Here is a 16,472-nt window from a genome sequence, read left to right as displayed (position 1 = left end):
TCTCCGCAACGGATACTCGGGAGTGGATTCTCGATAGTGGTGCTTCCAGGCACATGACTCCTCCTCGTTCCGGTTTACAGGATCTCTGCAGGTGTTCTGGTTATATTCTTACTGGGGATACGTCCACTATCCCAGTTCACAGTGAGGGCAGGATGGAGATAGTTCCCGATGGCAGAGGGAGGAAGCATTCCTCCCAGGTGTTGTATGCTCCGACACTTGGTTTTCATCTGTTGTCAGTGCATCAGGTTTGCAAGACTGGCGTACGGGTGGAGTTTGATGAGCATTTTGTTGCTCTCCGTGACAAAGCAACAGGCCAAGTGGTTTGGGAAGGCGGAGTGGAGAATGGAGTTTACAAGCTTTCAGCACTCTCTCTCCCAGGTCCTCAGGTTTGTGATGAGTGGCAGTCTGGTAATGGCCACTTAAGTGTGGATACGCTGCAGGTACAGGCTTTTTGGGACCAGATGGTGGATAGCTTACCACTAGATGGCAGCAGTTGGCAGGAACTCTCCAGTACTGATGTTGGTGGTTCTTGTGTTCGTCAGTCAGAGGAAACTGAACAGGTCACTTATGCTCTGATGTCTCGTAGTATTCGGGACAAAGAACCTCTAGTAGATGAGGATGTTCTTTCCACGGGGACCTTTCGGAAAGCCAGGCAGGTGGCAGGTGATTACTTGCAGAAGGAGGTGGTTTCTCCAGGCTTTGTGGTTCCGGATTCAAAGGGAGTGGTTGACAGGTTTCAGAAGGCCTTGCGTGGTCTTCAGGAGGTTTCCAGGACTTGTTTTTGCAACGTAACAGGTGTTGATCCTTGTGAGCAGTGTGATGCCTTTTTGACTCAGAAGCTGTATGGTTCATGGATCTGGTTGATGGACACCAGATTGGACGGGAGCTTCCTGATGAGGCGGTTGAGCTCATGGTTGCAGATGACTCTTTGGGAGGCAGGATTGCGTTTCCTGTGGTTTCTGCGGCATGCGAAGGATCATGGACTCTTGTACACAGGAGGGGGATTGTTGGATGGAGTCCGACTCCACGGTTGGAGTGACTTAGTTTGGGGAGGAGATCCGGACACGAGGAGGTCTACTTCAGGCCCAGGAGCATTTTTTTGCAGCAGTAGGAGACGGTCATCTTTTGCCTTGTCGAGAACAGAGGCAGAGTACCGAGCTGTTTGTGATGCTGCTTGTGAGGTGGTGCGGATGCAGAGGTTGCATTGCAAGTTTGGACTTCCACTGGAGGAACCCATGGTCATCCAGAGGCACTTTGTTCGTGAACAGATCGTTTCTTGCTAGAGTTCTGTTCGACGGAGGACAGTACGGTGGACCTCTTCACGAAGTCGCTCTCTCAGGATTTGCTCAGGCGGCACCCCAGCTCCCAGTGGTTGGTTTCACAGCCAAGAGCTGAGGGGGGTGTTAGAAGTCATCTCCTGTCCAGTTTTATACACCAGGGCCTTTGTTGTGGGTGTGTCCGCCCTTATGAGGTGTTTTATCATTTTTCCCCACTCTCCGCATTTTTTCCTTATTTTTCCTATTTTTTTTGTGGCTTGGGAGGCAGCCCATGTGCTGGCCGACTATTGAACTGGTCCACGACTGCATCTATGAGGTGGCCGACTGGAGATGTGTGCTGGTCGTGGAGTTCTCAGGGCCAGTCGGCTGCCTACAGCAGGCCGACTGCTGATGTGGGGGCATATAAATAGGCCCCCAGCCCCATACCACTTATTGTATCAACTACGGGATCTTCTTGTGTATATAGAGCAGAGTTACACGCCTATATCTCTCTCTCTCTTGTGCTGTGATTTTCTACACTGCGTTTTGCTCGTGTTCCCAGATCTGGTCATCATCTCCGCTGCGTATTCTGACAAAAGATGCCTGCAACTCATTAAAAAAAATCAATCTCCGCGGGAACCTTTGCCTGCTAGTACCAGATCCAATATCCAATATCCAAATCCAGATCCAAGTCCAAGTCTAGCAAGTTATGGAGAAGCCCAACAGCCCCCAAAACAGGTTGACCAACATTAACCCCCTTACATAAACAGTGTTGGGGAATTCATCCCCTATCTCATCCTTTCTAGAGCACATCTTGTCAGGAGGGATTATCTGACCTGTGTGTTACAGAAAATGATCTACATTAAATGTTGGGCTGATCACCTTTTTTGGAGTGAGCAATGGAATCACAAATGCAAGCACACATAAGTAGACCTAAACCTACTATATATTTATGTGCAAGAAAAGGTTACAGTGAATGTTCCCTAAGTGCATAATAGAACCACCCGGACACCTGCATCATCATACAAATACTGTGCAGGACTGGCACAATGGGACTGTGCGGGACTTGCGCAACATGACTAGACCACCCTGGCGGTACACTAGCAACTCATCCCTAGACAAGGGCTCACAAAACAGTCTTCCTTCGGGTCTGTAGAGCACGTCCAATGTGGGGTGCATGGGATAGATAAGTAGCCTTTGTACTGGAAGAGAAACAGTAGGCTACTTCTTGCTGGACCATAAGATTCTTCTGCAGCTTCTTTTCTGAAATAAAGGAGTAACTAGAGGTTGAGCCTGAGTCATTCACTTTGCCTGCCCAATCTACACAAGGAGTCTCGTAGCTGGAAACCTTTGCTGGCTTTTTTTTTTTGAATCTCGTAGTACTTCGTAATGTGAAGATATTGTGGGGTTCTCTCTGCTGGAATGAAGTTAATCAAATGCAATTTTTTAGTTGGAATGATGTAAATAGAATGCAATTTTCTAGTTGGAATGAAGCAATGCCTGTTTTCTGAGTGTTATGAAGCAGGAAAGCTGTGGGCTGATAATGATACCTTGACAGTTTTCATGTTTCTTGGATGGATGGCACAGTCGTACCGGTTTTATTTCAGTACAGCTTGGCACCTATGAGGAGTCCGCCTGTGCTTCCAAATGATCGTGTTTCTTTTGAGGAGCCATTGCAAGTTGAAAGTCCTCCAACGGACTATGAAGTTGCACTTGCTCTAAGGGTCTTAGAAGGGTGTTGTCTTCTTGACAAAGGCAGCAGAATTGTTGCATCTCAACATATGGCCATAAAGGTATCTCTTGTTTCAAACTAAGCAGTATCAGGCTCCTCATTATACTTGCATTGCAAAGTAGTTGGACTCCACTTTTTAGCACGTGTGGGGATTTCTATTTTGGAAGAAACTACGACATTTGTGAAGTGGGATCCTTATGCTGGCCAGGAGCTGATTGAGTTGCTGTCGGCAGGAGTACTTGAGCAGGGTGCATGCTTAGATGCTTTGCCTGCTTTGATGCTTGATACACCCATCAATCAGCAGGTTCTCTTTGTTAAGATTTTGAAGCTTTACATGTTGTTATTGGGTCCTTTTTTTATTTTTCTCTTTTCAAATTCGAGCCTCAGGAATTCATAATTCATGAAGGTGTTAAAAAGATTTCTGATCTGGTGAAACATGGCCATGTAGACGAAATGATGAGGTGCATCTTCCCTCTCTCTCTCTCTCTCTCTCTCTCGGTCTGTGTGTGTGCATGTGTTTTTGTGTGAGCACGCGTGTTTGTATGTGCATGTATGTGTGTGGTAGTGTAGCGGTTTAGGTCCATTCCTTGCACTTGCTGTCATGTATGATGATAAAAGACTCCACTGTGCGTGTTTGTGCATGCATGTATGCTCCTGCAAAGACATTTTCTGGTAGATGTCTAGGCCCAACTCAAAGCTCAGCATATTGTTTTTTGATGAGTTGCAGGTTGAAGTGTGCAGAGTTCTTACTTCTACTAGTTGGGAACTTGCTACCACACGGTATTGATGATGATAGAGGGATCCACCTATCTGGTGAAGATGCACTGATGGAGTTGCAAGAGTTGCTTGGGGATGCATTTGTCTCAGTCTTAAAAGAAGCAGAGCAGGTTGCGACTTCCTTTTCTGACAGTCAAGAAAGGGCAGATGCTCTACATTCACAGGCCAAACAACTGTTAGACTTGTTAGATTCCAGCAGTTGGTGACAAACGGTTTTTTCTTTCTACTCTTTTACCTCTTTTACTCCCTATTGGGATTGTATCTTACGATTGGGTTTGGTTTGTGGATCTTTTTGATGTGTTTGAGATGTATTTCTTGTACTAAGAAGCAAAAGCCAGGACTTCTTGTGTGCACAAGGCATTAGGTTTGCAAATTTTTTTAGTCAGCAACTCAACATTCTATGGAATAGACATCTCTTATTTAGGTTCAGGATAGCTATGAATGGCATATGATGGGAAGTGAAAACGAAGAAGGGCACGTATGCGAAGAATCACATTTTGAAATTATGTTGCCAAGGGATTATGGAGCAACCTAAGGGAGATGCGGATTATGCATATCTTCCATGTCTCTCTCATATTAGGATGGCTCTCAAGGTATTCAAATGAGCGAGTGAATGTTCTAACAAAGTCGCCATTCTACACTGATCATTTCTTGCACATTTCCAATGGTTTTCACAAGTGGTATCATCTAGCAACAACCAGCATGTTTGAGGAGACACACGTCTTATGCAATGGGGACTGCCACAAGCCACATAAGAGTGTGCTCACACTGCCTATGGGAGGCAAGGATATACAGGGACTCACTTTCAGTCCACAAGCAAAATTTATAAGATTTTTGAGATGAGAGGTAGAGATAGAGAAGTACTTTTTCAAATGATTAGTACTCACAAGGAATGTTCACATACTATGGTTATACGCTACCCTTGACTTTGAAACTTGTACAATGATAAATAGCAAGAAAACATGTGTTGCCTCCAACATCTCTCTTACAATATATGTTCTAATGTCCATGGATTAATACAGTGCTAGATACACACGTTCTATGTAGTGATACATATCTGGATACATTAAAGATCTAATTCTCATAGGATTGATACGAATCTTGGTTGGAGGTTGCTTGTCAAATGTTAGGTCAAGATGTCCTTGGTAGCAAGAGTAGCCTAAAAAGCTCAATCTGAGTCAACGATAAGATTGAGCTCTTTTGGTTAGGCCTATACTTCATCATCTTTTTCTTAATTATCTTCAACAATCAAAGCTTTGGTCTTTTGCTTTAAAAATAATTTTCTTATTTATGATTCTTCTTATCATAGAATTCACATCTATTATTGGTTTTGTTGGTGAAGTCTTTGGAAAAATTCTTGGTGTTGGTGTAGCTCTTTTGCTTCTGCTTTCGTGAAATAAGTCTCCTCTTCATTGTAGTTGGAGTTGAAATTTTTTTGCTTGATCTTTTTTTCTTCTTCTATGAGAAGCTTCAATATGCATTAATTTTGATGTTGGTAAATTTGTAAGAGTGGTAACAATACTATCATACTCTTCATCTAAGAAACGTTCTTAGTTTCATTTTGAGCTCAAAAAACTTTATTAGTAAGTTAAACTTGGAGCACTTTCCTTGTACACCAAATACAGTTTTAAGATGTATCCAAGCCTCATGTGATGCATCACACCCATCAATATGATGGTTGAACGAGTCACTTAATCCTAAGACTATGATAGCAAGAATCTTCTCGTCTTTGACTAGCCAAGCAACTTATCCTTCTCGAGTTATTGAATTTTTCTCTTTTTCATTTGTCATATTCTATATCCCTTTTCTTATAAGGGTAAATTTGACCTTTATTTATCGGTATGAAAACCTTGTTCTTTAAATTTATCATTTTTTTCCCTTGAGTGTCCATAATTAATGAATGAGGATAGGTCTTACTCTTTATAGGTCAAGAGCAATGTCTAAATCCTTTCCAAAATTTGAGATTACTTCACATAATTTTTTTCCTTGATCGAAAATTCAATGAAAATATTAATGATTTGACGAGGATCTAAGGCTTGATAGCTTGTATTTATCTCGTTTACATTAACAACATAAATGTACACTGAAATTATGCATCCCAAAAAACTCTCAAAATCGATTGTGAAGCTCAATAAAAGAAGCTTTAAGCTAAATGATTTTAAAAAAAAGGCTTAACGCTAGATTCATTTGAATAGTCTCTTATTGTTTTCTTTTTTTATTATTTTTAATGATCAAAACATTAAAAAAAGCCTTATCTAGAAGTTATCGTTGGTTGGCAATGAGTCATTGCTGTTGACGGTAGGATGATCAGAATCGGAGAGGATAGCGAAGATTCAATCTTATCTGCATTGTGTAGCCAATACGTCACCAACTACAATAATAAAAGTACTTGACCTTCCGTTGCTCCTGGTACTGCTGACCAAAGTTTACGATCACTGTGGCGATTGTTACGACCACTGGCGATTGTTGCTCTCTTAGATGGCGCCACTTAATTATCCCGCTTCTTCACAAGCAAGCACATGTTGCAAAATCTGGGCATGTTGGTGGGTGGCCATAGCTATGGCTGAAGTGTCTCCAAGGAGACGAGTAGTACCTCAGGCTGTTGAAGTCAACTAGCAGAGTCAGTAGTTAGCGTTGATGGTAGGAGCGATCGAAGGGCTGACACGTGTCGAACTAGAGGCTTTGCAACACGTTGATTTGATATGTCGGAGCTAAACCACCACTTCTCAATGTTGAAGTGGCAAGAGCTTTACAACAGAGTGTGGGTGGGTGGAGGGGAGGCAAAGCCCGTCAAGCAATAAGGTCACGGTGAGTTGCATGTTGATGATGTGTATTGATGACATGCAAAAAAAATGATAGCAAAAGAAAAATGACACTGATAGATAGTGAACAATAAAAGAAAAATGACAGTGCCCTCAAATCTGTAGGAGACTCTGATACCAGCTTGGAACTCTAGGGTTTGCAAGTGAGCAACTATGGAGGATGGAATTCCATAGCTACTGTGTGGAGAGAGAGAGAGAGAGAGAGAGAGAGAGAGAGAGAGAGAGAGAGGGAGATGTAACAACAATGCTAAAAAAAGAACAAGATTGCACGATTCAATGAGTGTTTGATATATTAAAACCCTATACCAAATACATGCTTTTATAGGCATAAAGCCTTATCTTTTGACTCAATCAAACTTGGACTAGTTCTTCCCATACACACTTCACACTTGCAAAATATCTAATGCTAAGAGATTGTTCTCACACAAACACACACTAGTACATATTAGCATACTCACAAGGAATGTTCACACACTATGGCTGCACGTTACCCTTTGACTTTGGAACCCATACAATGATAAATAACAGGAGAACATGTGTTGTTTCCAACATCAATGCCAATAGCAACATACTCTCTTTGGTGATCAATATATGGGACCACAATGGGTAGTTGGTCACGTCAAGATTATCCTCATGGAAATCTATCTGCAAATAACTAACCTCTAACACAGAATGCAAATATTCCAACTACATGCAGTACTGCCAATTCTCATTGAATGCAACCAAAATGGTTGCTCTGCTAGTAGATCACTGATGCCAATGAAAACTTGCAAAGTGTATGAAAAATTACAGTGTGGAAATGATACTTTAATGATAATGTTGACGATGTTATTGAAGATGAACTCGAAGATGTGATGTAAAAGATGATGATGGCCGTAACTGCACACCAAATGTTGTGAAAAAAATCCAAATTTGAATAAAAAGAGTTCTAATTGACACTCCCTTGGGATGCATGCAAAAACCTTACAGCATGCTAACGAGTCCCAAAACGTGCCTTAAACACTCCAAAACGTGCAAAATTATTGTTAATACAGAGTTCATAGCACACTATATGGTATATCTTCTCTATCTAAGAGGATAGCTTAATGCGAGACAAAAGAGCAACTCGTGGGCAAGGGGGGTGAGAGCCAAGAGAACTTACTTTGATACCAATTGTGGAGTGGAGATCAATGTAGCAACATACACATAGATGCAGTAAACAAGGAGATAGATAGAAGCACAACACTCAACGTAGATTGATGAGAATGAGCGACTTGACATGATAATGTCACTTACACTCATAAGAGTATGTACATACGCTCAAGGAAAAAGTGTCCACACATCACTACCATATAAATGCTACAAAGATATGCCAAAACATATTGCAAAAAGGCTTATTTATAGGCTAGCATTGAACGATCCTTTCTTTCCTCGCCCCATTACTTTCTTCACATGGCCCTCTCACCCTTCACATGTGAGAAAAAGTTTTTTTGAGTGTATGAACAACCGAGTTCTTATACAACCTCCTTAACTTCCAAGTATTATGAACAAAGTCCACTTTGGTCTATCTTAGCATATGCCATTATATTTTCTACGCTAAGGTCGCAAATCTATCCAACCTCAAGGTGCACACAACCAATTTAGTTTCCATCAATGATTTATGATTCCCTAGGTCAATTGCTCCTAGTTTGTAGGGAGAGGAACTATGGTTAAGGAAGTGTAATTTTTGCGTTATTATTGAATGAACAAGTTTACTGATTCATTTTCAAAATCCATATATTCCAATATTCTTAAAATATTTGAGAATTTTTTTTGTAAGTTACATGACCCAATTTTGATTTCGAATAGCCAATTTCCAAATTTCCACCATGAGGGTTTACTTTATGTTTTACCTGCACAACCAACTTGTTTATTAAAAATCTATGGACTACAAATTTAGTTTCGTTTTGACACAAATATACGGGTCCCTGGGACTAAATATAAATTTTTCATTCATACAAATTTCGAAGGTGCAACTTTTTCTCTCTAGACTTATTTTCTCGCTCTAGCTTTTGACTTAGCAAATGAAGGGATTTGGACATACAAATTTAGGGTCGACAAGGAGGGATCTTACATGAATCATATGCCTATAATGATGATGTATGGAATGGCACACATGAAAACCATGCACTTGTGGTTTATGTTATGGCTTGCGTTGAAAAATACCTTAATAGATGCTTGTAATATGATTAATAAAGTCAATACATATGATGATGTGGAAGGACCATGTGAACGTAATCAACTTCTTGATCTAGAACTTGCAGTTTCCACAAGATGGGCCATATAATGATAGTTGTGATGATTCCTCACACTCATTCCTTGATGATGATGATGCCTTGAGTTTGGATGCCCTTGTTGCACATGATTATCAGATCTATGATGCTTCTTCTTATGAGACTTTGGATGGGTTGCCTTTCCCTACTCCACAACATTCCTAGTCTCTACTAAGGAATCCCTACTTCACAGGAACCCTACTCCACATGATTCCTATCCTCTAATCCATAGGATCCCTAGGTAGAGGCGAGCTACCTTTCCTTACTCCAAAGGATCCCTAGCCTCTACTAAGCACCCAAGCCTCATCGGGCTTACAAACCTCTTCATCGAAGTCCTACATTTTATCCCTACCCTAGCCAATGTCCTTCCCCCACTAAACTTGTGGTTGGTCCTACCCCCCATCCCCTCAAACCTCATGGCCAATTGGTGTTTCCCTACCTCATCTAATCCTAGACTTGTGAGGCACCCCACCCATGCCGCCCTCTTCTTTACTAGGATCCTACCCCTTAAAGACGCTTCACCCCAAAACCCTTTCCTCTCTACCTCTCCACCTATGTCCACCAAGCACAACCCTTGGTGAGGTTCTTAGAGGATCAACTCCCGTGCTAAAGCTAGTCCCTCATGACCCCCTTTGACTCTCTTTTCCCCTCAACCTCTCATTCAAGTACCACAAGGTGGTAGAGAAAAGGGTGATCATGAAGACTAGTGGATCCTGAGCAAGGCAGAGATCAATCCATCTAATCTCCTAGTGGGATAAAGGATCCATTGAATGTTTGGACATTCAAAGATACCCTCACCAAAGACATCCTCTATGACGACCAACCAAGATCCCAGCTCCAAGGGCACCGATCAACTTTGTACCTATCCTTAGCCCTTCAGCTGACACAATCGGACACCTCAACACTCCCCAATCTGACCCAGCTGATTTCTCTAACTGTCCTCCCAAGTTAGACCTGACCTCCAACACCTCTGATATTCAACCTATAAGCATCAACCTTCTCTGACAGTCTGCTGACTTGAATCCTCCCCAGCTGACACATAGCTGATTGTAAGCTGAATCAGATGGTTGATGCTGACCCCATTCCAATATGAGTCCTCCAGGCTCTTTTATTATCCTCCAACATCAGCTAACTTCAAACCTACAACCCTGGCATCTTCCTAAACACTTTGCTGACTCTCTGTTGACCTTCTGCTGACACCTATCTCACTGTCTGACCCAGCTAACTGAAATAGACCCAACATCAGCTAACTTCAAACCTACAACCCTGGCATCTTCCTAAACACTTTGCTGACTCTCTGTTGACCTTCTGCTGACACCTATCTCACTGTCTGACCCAGCTAACTGAAATAGACCCAATTGATCTTTAACTGACTAAAATCTAACTCAAAAAACTTGCTCTTATCCCTAGTCAGATAAATGCTCTCCACGCTCTCCAACCCTCCTCCAACATCAACTAACCTCAAGTTCTTACCCTCAAAACCTCTCTGAACCAGTTAGTTGCTCTATGCTAACACCCTGTTGATTCAGATATGATACAACTGACTGAGCTGAATTAGATAACTCCACCATAGTGTCCTCTGACACACACAAGTCCTCAAACTCCATAGATCCTAGCAAGACTCAACTTAATAGACTCAAAATTGACAACAGTTGATCCTGAGCTGATACCTGAACCACCCTACAACCCAAATTCAAACTTTTTTGATTGTTGAAGTCTTGACTGTTAGACCAAACACCAAAGAGGTTCCTCTCAATGTAGAAAGACTAGTTCTCACCTTCTACACACACATTTGATAAGATCTGATGTTTAACTGACTTAGTTTGACTCTGTAGTCTCTCAATTGAAGGTGATTGACTCAATTCTGATACAACAATCTATAGATTTGCAATCACAAGTGTTCCTCTTCCATAATCTCAATCAAAACAACAAAAGTATAGCACCATAGCACACAATCTTATCAATTCACACAGAACTCAAACTCCACACACTCTATTCTTCATTAAAACAAAACCAAATAGTCTCAACATCCCTAAGACTTGGGACTCAAAGAAAATAGAAGAAAACACAAAAAGAAAGTGAACCTCCACAAGTGTATTCAAGAAAAAACCCTTCAAACATGCATCCTCATCTTCTCAAGTACAATCTGTATTGAAACTGCAGCCTTCTTCTTCAAACACATAAAACCAAACATTCTTTTTCAAAAGACACTTGCAGCTGAGAAGATATTGAGTAAACCCATGTATCTAACACAGTTGTCTACTACAGAGAACCTAGGGTAATCACATTCTAGCAAACTCTCTGTCTCCTTCGGACAACCTCTGCTTTGACTTTACCCAAACTTGCTCATGGCATTGCTACGTCTTCAATTCTGTAACATCTAAACATTGCAGGATCCCGAACATGCAAGCTTACAAACCTGCAAGAAACTTGCAGCTCAACCTCTGTAGCCAAAACCCCTAAAATTGTAAAACTAACCTCTCGTCCTTAAAAAAAAAACCCGTTGCCATCTCTCTTCTTCGAGAAAAAATTATGCCACCTTCCTTCCTTTATTCACCATACTCTTTCCTTTTTCCTTTCACACCTGCGCATATCCACTTGGCTGCCACACATTGCTTTTCCCACCAAGGACCCTCTACACACCATCATATATACATTACATCTTTCTATACATCATGTTTAGATTGGGCTTGGGATTCTCTCACAACGTGCAATATACTTCATGTAATGATTTTGGGAGAACACTAAGCTTAAGACTTGTGTAATGCCAGTTGATCCATTATTACTGAGCTTATGACGTGTAACACTAGTAGTCTCCCAAGAAAATTAGCTCATTCTAGTTTTTGGACCTCCGAACATTACTTGGACAGCTCGGCGTTGTAAACATGAGGCATGTATATAGGTCATCTTTGGCTAATGAGAATACATATATCCTATTATCACAATTAAGTCTATTCTTGTACTCTTGTGGTGAGGTTGCTTGCTTGCAAGTGAGGTTGTAAACATGAGGTATGTATATAGGTCATCTTTGGCTAATGAGAATACATATATCCTATTATCACAATTAAGTCTATTTTTGTACCCTTGTGGTGAGGTTGCTTGCTTGCTTGCAAGTGAAGTGTGAGCATGAGTGTATTGACTCATATTCCTTTGATCTCGCCCTCTCCATCTCTCCTCCATTCTTGCACTGATGATTAGCATTGAGGTAGAGAAAGAGCTCTCCATAGCTGTCTCCCTCTTTGCTCCTTACCAACTGCAAAGCTCCAGTGTGGTACCATTGTGTGATACCAATGGAGGCAAGGTTGAGAACCCTTGCTTGTTGACAAGAAAGGGTTGTTCAATCTTGAATGGCTAAGGGTGCAAACCGGCCATGATTCCTTACTTCTTCTCCCTCGCGCAAGGCACAAGTGTTCCCATTTAGGTGAACACATTTCAAGGGCTAGGAACAAAACACTACAAGAGAAAGATTACAAGACAAGAAACCTTAAGAAAAGACTGGAGAAAACACTAGAAGAGCAAGGACATGAGCCAAGAAACTACAAGGAAAATAGTGAAGAAAAAGAATATTCGAGTTACCCATAGCATATCGTGTGAACAAGAATATTCAAGTTACACATAGCTACGTTATCTTGTTAACAATTTGGAAACTTGAAATTATTTATCATTGTGAGACAACCCATGGCTTCACACTACTTGAGGAAACGAGAGATATTAGTACAAGGGCTTATACACTCATGGTTGATCATGAAAGCTTTACTATTACCATATAGGACAAAGGATATAAAGTTGAGAGCATGATTCATCAATAAAGGATCTAGGGTGAATATCTTAAAACAAGCAGACTTGGCAAAGACTAAAGCGAAAAGGATTGCAAAAGGCACCTTTTTCAAGTGAAGATGGTAGATCAACACTCACTTCATCCCATGTAGTTTTTGGAGAAGATGACAATTACAATTGAGGGAGTTGATTTTGAGTCACCTTCATTGTCTTTAAGATTGGAAGACATACCAAAACAAGATGGACAAAGAGTGTTGGCGTCAACCACTAATCTAGAACATCCTATTTCTCCCCACAAGATATCTTCTTAGCTCTCACACCCACATCCCTTTGGGAAGTCACTCTAAACTTATAAGGCACGCGCACGGGAAGTAAAGTTGTCTCAAGTCATCTCAATTGCAACTCATGGCTTTGATCCCTCTAATGTTCACCCAATTCTTTTACTCCCACGCCTTTCATTGATCTTCATGTCATTGGACTCCTTGTCGGTAGAATTCTTCTACTATGATGAAAGCCTTTAATCGATACGAGAATAGGTCCTCAACATGAGAATATACTCCATGTCTGCCATATTTACTTGGAGAAGAAAATGCACACATTTGATGAACCAATTTCCTACTTCACCTTGACCTAGCCTACATGCGAACTTTTGCTACATGCATCTATGTAGGGAACACTTAACACACATACCCAAAGCTGGTTGCAAATGCAAAAATTAAAAACCCTTGTTTGGTCGTCTATGCAATACACAAACCCTAATTTGTTGTGCAAGCTAAAAAAAGATTGAAAACATTGATGTCAGGAATGAATTAATGCAAAACAAGAAACCCCTAATATTGGCATGTAAATCGAAAACACAAACCTTAATTTCAAAAACTATAGTTCAACATGCACAATTGCCCTATACCAATGTAATATGCTAGCTTATGCAGAAGCCAATTAATGACTAAGCAAGAGATTAATGCTAAACACATGAGCATTGATGACATAGAGAAGTAGAGAGAAGAAGAAGAGACAAACTCTTTACCTAATCTACTCCTTGCTGGTCCATATGTTGTGGCTACATGCCTTTGGTCTAGGCTCTCTTGCCCCTAGTCGTGGCCCTACATCTTGTCACTAAATGCTCTTGAATGACCCTTTACATAGGGATTTTGATAGCAAGTCCTATTCATGTTGTGAAGCCCTTTCCAACCCATAAAAAGTCATCAAAAAATGTGTCCATATTGCACCCATAATACAACCACTAGTGCATGCCCTTGGCACCTTTTGGCACCTACAGGCCTATCAAAACTGCTCCATAAATGCCCATTTGCGGTCCCTAACTTTGCCTCTATGGTGGCTACAAGGAATAATTATGTCTATGTGACACTTGATTGAGGTGTGCATGCGACAAGGCAAAAGAGGCCACCCCACACAATGGTGGTGGGCCACAATGAGTTGTTCATGATTGGGGATGTGAAGAGGGATTAGGAAGCAGGTGAGGAAGAGGACATTGGCTTGTTGCTTCCAAATTTCAAAACCAAACCTGCTGCACAAAAATAAGCCCTTCCATGGCTAGCAGGAGGTCCAAGAATGGCGAAGCTGCAGAGGATGAAGGGGAAGGGAAAACCTCTTATGGCTCAAGGTTGATGTTCATTGCATCTCCATTAGTTTAATACATGTCTGATTGTGGTAGTTCTTACTAAACTCCTAAACGTCCTCCTTGTGGGCTTTCCTCTTCAACTTACTCACACAAACCTCGCCAGTAAATCCAAGACGGAGTCTTGTTTGAAAAGCATAGCTATCCTTCCACATTACCTCCACAATGGCATGCTCAGAAAAAACAACTACCTACAGTGACAATGAAGCATGACACAACTAACTTGAGTATGTTTGATCTAAACGTGTATGGTTTAACGCAGATTCAGACAAGAACACATGGCAAGTCCAAATTTGCACATGCGCATATAGTGATTTCTGCCTTCTGTAAACATGGACTCTACCCCCACAGCTTGATCCTGTCGTACAATTAAAACCCTCATATTGCCTCAATCCACCTAAGCCTTAAGGCAATAGAAACAAATGAACATGCACAAATAGCTTTAGATCTGTTCTCCACCACAAGTAGTGAGCTGAAATGGCTTACTATAAAACAGTCTGATTTGCCTATAATTTGTAAGAACCGCATGAACGACAATAAAAACTGATTCAGCTGCAAGATAATATGGATGAAAGGAGGAGCCATTACTGAAAGAGATTTTTATGTGGTAAAACCACTCATGCACCCACAAGCACACCCAAGCATGCACACAGATACCCATGCGGGAACGTTCACACATTTGGCTCCACATTTTGGTTTTAAAGAATTTGATAAGACAAAACAAAGAGACCAAAAAAACATCAATTCAACTGCTAGATGGTAATGATGAAAGAGGCAGACTTGCCCATAGCAAGTACCCCAACCCTTGCATTCACCCACAGCATATCCCATGCCATGCCCCCATATCATATCATGTACATACTGCTATGACACCATACAAATTCATGACCTTCACATTGCCTGTGCTATGACTTGACATAGACAATGCGCAGCACATAGCCCATGGCATGGCATGGCATGACACATCCATGGCATGCGCACAGCCCATGCCATGGCTTGATACAAACAGCACATAGCACATGACCTACAAGATCCATACACAAAGACAAGCTCCTCAATAACTGTCGTGTTTTAATGGAGGAAGTGCACACGCTGAGAGAGGGCTAAAGTAAACCCTAAATTTGACCTGGAGGAAATTTCAAGGGCTGGCGGGCTGGAGCTGGAGGCACTGGTTCTGGCAGCGACGCAGGCAGATATCGTTCCAGTTGGGGATGTGGTGCTGGTTGGAGCAAACGGAGCGAGCGCACGCATCGGCGCAGGCGTCCACTTGCGACACCCCGCAGACCGTGACACATGTGTTGGAAGGATTGGGGTCCTTGGCAAAGGCGCCTACCTTGTTGAGCATCCGCTTGGAGGTGCACACGCGCTCGCACACGAACACGTTGTTGTCGTCCGCCACAACAGGACCCACGCCCACAACGCCACCCTTCTCGCGCGCTCCGCTGGCCCCTCGCACGCCGCCCTCCTCCGCCTTCCGCCGACTCACCCGCACCGCCACCGCCGGCAACGCCGCCCCGATAACCCCCCACCACCACTCTACCATCGTGCTCGGGGCTCCAATTAAAATGACTTTAGACACTATATAGGTGGTGGAAAGAGTAAGGGGCCACTAATATGCACCCAATTTTTTTAAATTAAGGTCTTGTTATTTTTGGCACACTGGAGATTACTTGTTGTGCCTAACGTTCATGCTCACCATGTGCTCGCACGTTTGAACAACATTAATTACACGTGTCCGTTTGGTTGTCATCTTTTTGTGCGCCGTTCCCGTTCTATTGCGTTGTTGCGATTTGTCTTCAGCTGCTGCTCCCCTTGCTCTAGTGGTCGTCTTCATTGGTCATCACGTATGGGAGATGCTGTTCCCCATGCTCTTCCATCCGATTGACGAGGTTGCTCTGGTGCTCGTGCTCCCCATGCTCGTCAACTGTGAATGGATGATCGTCAGCTGTGTAGTCGTCTTCATTGGTCATTGCGTATGGGAGATGTTGCTCCCCTGGTGCTCGTCTTTGTCGGTCATCGCGTATGGGAGCTATTGCTCCCCATGCTCGTCAACTGTGTATGGTATTTTTTTTCAGTCTTTGCTTTCGTTCGTGTTGTTTGTGAATATGTTTGATAGGGCCGCCGACCTTCTTGCTGTCGTTCATGTTTGTGAATTTGACAGGGCTCCGATCTTGACGT

The 16,472-nt window shown here is 42.2% G+C and overlaps 1 protein-coding gene and 1 pseudogene across 2 annotated transcripts in view; one reads left to right on the top strand and one right to left on the bottom strand.

Annotated features, from left to right (window-relative positions):
* Positions 1-4,192, top strand: part of ISI1 (binding protein) — a 43,264-nt gene extending 39,072 nt beyond the window's left edge. The window contains exons 2-5 of the mRNA XM_086816753.1: positions 2,844-3,049; positions 3,197-3,292; positions 3,376-3,449; positions 3,716-4,192. Of these exons, the coding sequence (XP_086672879.1) occupies positions 2,844-3,049; positions 3,197-3,292; positions 3,376-3,449; positions 3,716-3,971 (632 nt within the window). The 3' untranslated portion in view covers positions 3,972-4,192. The remainder of the gene's footprint in view (positions 1-2,843; positions 3,050-3,196; positions 3,293-3,375; positions 3,450-3,715) is intronic.
* Positions 4,193-15,021: 10,829 nt separating this feature from the next.
* Positions 15,022-15,865, bottom strand: LOC147626732 (uncharacterized protein At5g64816 pseudogene; annotated as a pseudogene). Its single transcript, XR_015268626.1, has one exon. The product of XR_015268626.1 is annotated as an uncharacterized protein At5g64816 pseudogene (transcript).
* Between the last annotated feature and the right edge of the window lie 607 nt (positions 15,866-16,472).

This window comes from Cibotium barometz, chromosome 22 (genome assembly GCF_041138505.1).
Source record: "Cibotium barometz isolate CiBa-2024 chromosome 22, ASM4113850v1, whole genome shotgun sequence".
Taxonomy (NCBI): domain Eukaryota; kingdom Viridiplantae; phylum Streptophyta; class Polypodiopsida; order Cyatheales; family Cibotiaceae; genus Cibotium; species Cibotium barometz.
The sequence above is the reverse complement of the archived record's forward strand: the minus strand, read 5'-3'. Positions and strand labels throughout refer to the sequence as shown.